Source organism: Formica exsecta, unplaced genomic scaffold, assembly GCF_003651465.1.
Source record: "Formica exsecta isolate Colony F162 unplaced genomic scaffold, ASM365146v1 scaffold247, whole genome shotgun sequence".
Lineage (NCBI taxonomy): Eukaryota > Metazoa > Arthropoda > Insecta > Hymenoptera > Formicidae > Formica > Formica exsecta.
Genome location: NW_021849743.1, coordinates 11740 through 14867, shown reverse-complemented (window position 1 = coordinate 14867; position 3128 = coordinate 11740). Strand labels below are relative to the sequence as shown.

Sequence of the window (3128 nt, the reverse complement as noted above, 5' to 3'; positions counted from 1 at the left end):
GCAGGAATTCACATGGGAGCATGGCTTAGTTATTATACTGGTATATTAAGTGCATCGTTAGTTTTACCACCATATCATATCGTTTGGCCAACATATTCTATGCTTGGTCACTTGATTCTTAGAACTGTACTCGGTTTTTCTATTGTTATTGCAACAAAAGTTCTCTGCAAATACCTCAGCTACACTATAGTATGTGCCATATTACGAATTAATTGCAAGGAGCTTATGAAATGCCAGGATTATAGTGGAAATGGAAATAAAGTGTTCGTCGATCTAATATACAAATATATAGCATGTTTCATGATAGGTATAATTACAGTATATTTGTTGCCACAAATTTTTGGCACGATAGGTATCGAACGACCGGCATTTTATACAGAAATATGAAAAACTTAATATGCAACTTATTGTTCAATTTATATTGTTCTGCGAAATATATTTTATATCTTGTTTATTTATTAAGCATTATTATTTTTTTACTAAGAGATCTAGATCCAAAAAGAAAATAATATTAATTGATATAGAGCATATATATATTTTGTAAGTTAGAAATTAATAGAAGCTTTTGAATTGTAAATAAAATTTTAATTATTTTGATAAAATTAAAATTTTTTTTAGAAAGGGAACTGCGAAAGTAGAATCTCATTTCAGTATTTATACTTTTTATTTTTGTTTTATTAATGTATCTATTCGTAATACCTGAAAAAATTAAGGAATATGTATAATGGGTCTAATATATATATATATATATATATAGAAAATGAAAAAAAAGGAATACATAAATTCTTTTACCATAATACTATAATCCAAAAAGGCTTTTGCACTATTTGCTTCAAGTGTATATGGAAGTAAAATATCATAAGAACAATAAGCTTTCTTATCCGTGACATTTATGCGATCAGAATTAATCAGTACTACTACATCCTCAACTGAAATCTGCAAAAGAAAAAAGCATATAATACCTAATCTGTAAAATAATTTATTTAGTAATTTTGTGACTCACGCTTCTTGACATGTCAAATAAAACTATTAAATGCTCAGCTGGACCTTTTGATGGTTTTCTTAAAATTACATAATCCATTTTTGCTGTATTTTTATCTTGTATATTAATTGTGTTAATGATAGGTGTCATAGAACTCGAAATTTCTTCAATCAATGGCTTGTGGTCTTGCGGCTTTTTAAGCTCGCGATTTTCTATTGTATGCTGTTGCAATTTCCCCATTACCTGCAGTATTATTCATTAACATACTTTAGATAAATATTTACATAATATTTTTTATGTACACTTACTGTTCGATTTTTAAGAATAACATAATTCTCCGTATCCAGTTTTTTCTCAAATTTATCTGCCACTCCACTCAGTATAACTAATATCGTAAATGCCATGAAATGTTTTTTCTCTTGGCACTTTTTAAAATACGCTTCATTTATCATGACGTCGTATGTTGCACTGGGTATACCAGCTATATATATATATATAAAAAATTCACAAATATTTATTTACAAAATAATTAGTAAATTCTAATAATATTTAAAAAACTGAGATTGTCATTACATTTATCAGCTTCCATCCTTTCAGCATATATACTCATTGGTATAACATAATTAGGTACTTCATCATTTAAAAGTTCAAATAGTTTGATATCGGATATATCTTCTGGTGGTGGAATTTTATCAGATACACATATGTTTACAAAACTTTTTTTTCTGTCAGCTGTTCTTGTTTTTACACAGATACCTATAATTATATTGAAAAAAATTTTATTCGTGCTAAACAGTGTACAATGTTATACAAACCAGGAATAGGTTGTACAAGGATAGAAGTTTTCGAATCAAACTGTTTCATTAACACATCCATCTGCTGATTTAAAGCATCTCTATCTTTATCCTATTGGACAAATTGAATATTTATCATTCTAATCATTTTTTATGTACATTAATTTAATGTATATTTTTCATATATTTACTGGTAGTAACAAATTTTTCATTTTGATAGAATCGTCAATATCGAGAAATTTGGCGTCATTCATAATTATCTTTCTAACGAGAGATAAAATAAACAGTTTTTACTTTTCTTAGCAATTACTACAAACTCAAATATCTCAATGTAGTATAAATTAATTCTTTTTTTTTAATTGAAAAAGAAGATACCACCATAGACGTAGTCTTTGGCCTAGTTTACACCGATATACTTTGTCCGTTTTATTTTTGTTATTTACTAAAAGTTGGACAAAGATAGAACGACGCTCGTGTGTACACGGGTAATGTTTCCGAACGTACCGTTGATTGGTCAATTGCCCTGGTTACTCTAGACATCGGTTGATATGAGTGATTGTGTCCAATCACACTGATTTCAAATGAACTTCTTCCATCCTGAAATAGGATTTTGGAACGCACTCTTGGGCATATGGCATATGGCATATTCATCATTCATCTTATACAGATATAGTTTATGTTTTACTGGTCGTACGACTGGTTGGTCGTGTGGTTCACGTAGACTCTGAGATAGTGACACGTATTTCCGTTAATTTTGGATCGTTATTATGTCTTCAGGTACAGTTTTATTACTTGCAATCGTAATTCCCGCTGAAGAACGATTCCTTCCGAAGCAAAGATAATCCCGGAAATATCATTCGCGTTGGCCTTTTTGCCCTGCATGTTCGCACCTAACCAAACTGCTTGTGACGTGGTCTCTCTCTCACCATGCTTTTAATATCAGCTCTGTGGTACACTTGCGACGGAGTATAATGGTACGTCCTAATGATAATTTGCGTGTATTACAGGAAAGAAGGGTAAGAAGAAGAAGGGTGTGACTGTCGATTTATGGTCGTTCCTCGCTGACGGAAACGGGCCGACCCCTAATATACCGCTGAAATCTTCAAATTGGGTTGACGATGTAGAGGATGATCATGGTAAGCCAAAAGAGTTGCCGTTGCTTTAGTTGGGAACTGATTGGTTCGTTGCGATACTGATGAATTATTTTCATTTGAAAAATGATAAAAGTCAAATTTGTTGTTGGCTATTAGATATATCTGTACATGTACCCAGAAGTCTGCCAAAATTATATGTTGCAAATTATGCACTTTATATTATGTGGGCAGAACTCTGGCAATAGTCGAGCATTCCTG

General features: G+C 31.2%; 3 protein-coding genes across 3 annotated transcripts in view; 2 read left to right on the top strand and 1 right to left on the bottom strand.

Annotated features, from left to right (window-relative positions):
* LOC115236355 (sphingosine-1-phosphate phosphatase 2-like) overlaps positions 1-462 on the top strand; it is a 2236-nt gene extending 1774 nt beyond the window's left edge. The window contains exon 5 of the mRNA XM_029808742.1: positions 1-462. This exon is cut by the window's left edge and continues 40 nt beyond it. Within this exon, the coding sequence (XP_029664602.1) occupies positions 1-387 (387 nt within the window). The 3' untranslated portion in view covers positions 388-462.
* On the bottom strand, positions 301-2211 carry LOC115236356 (PIH1 domain-containing protein 1-like). The gene is made up of 7 exons (XM_029808743.1): positions 1968-2211; positions 1798-1888; positions 1556-1738; positions 1291-1463; positions 1004-1225; positions 793-936; positions 301-699 (listed from the first exon to the last, which is right to left on the bottom strand). Exons 1-7 carry the CDS (start codon positions 2028-2030, stop codon positions 664-666), a joined length of 912 nt encoding a protein of 303 aa, XP_029664603.1. The 5' UTR covers positions 2031-2211; the 3' UTR covers positions 301-663.
* A 226-nt stretch (positions 2212-2437) lies between these two features.
* LOC115236332 (eukaryotic translation initiation factor 4B-like) overlaps positions 2438-3128 on the top strand; it is a 4331-nt gene continuing 3640 nt past the window's right edge. The window contains exons 1-2 of the mRNA XM_029808714.1: positions 2438-2553; positions 2784-2912. Of these exons, the coding sequence (XP_029664574.1) occupies positions 2544-2553; positions 2784-2912 (139 nt within the window). The 5' untranslated portion in view covers positions 2438-2543. The remainder of the gene's footprint in view (positions 2554-2783; positions 2913-3128) is intronic.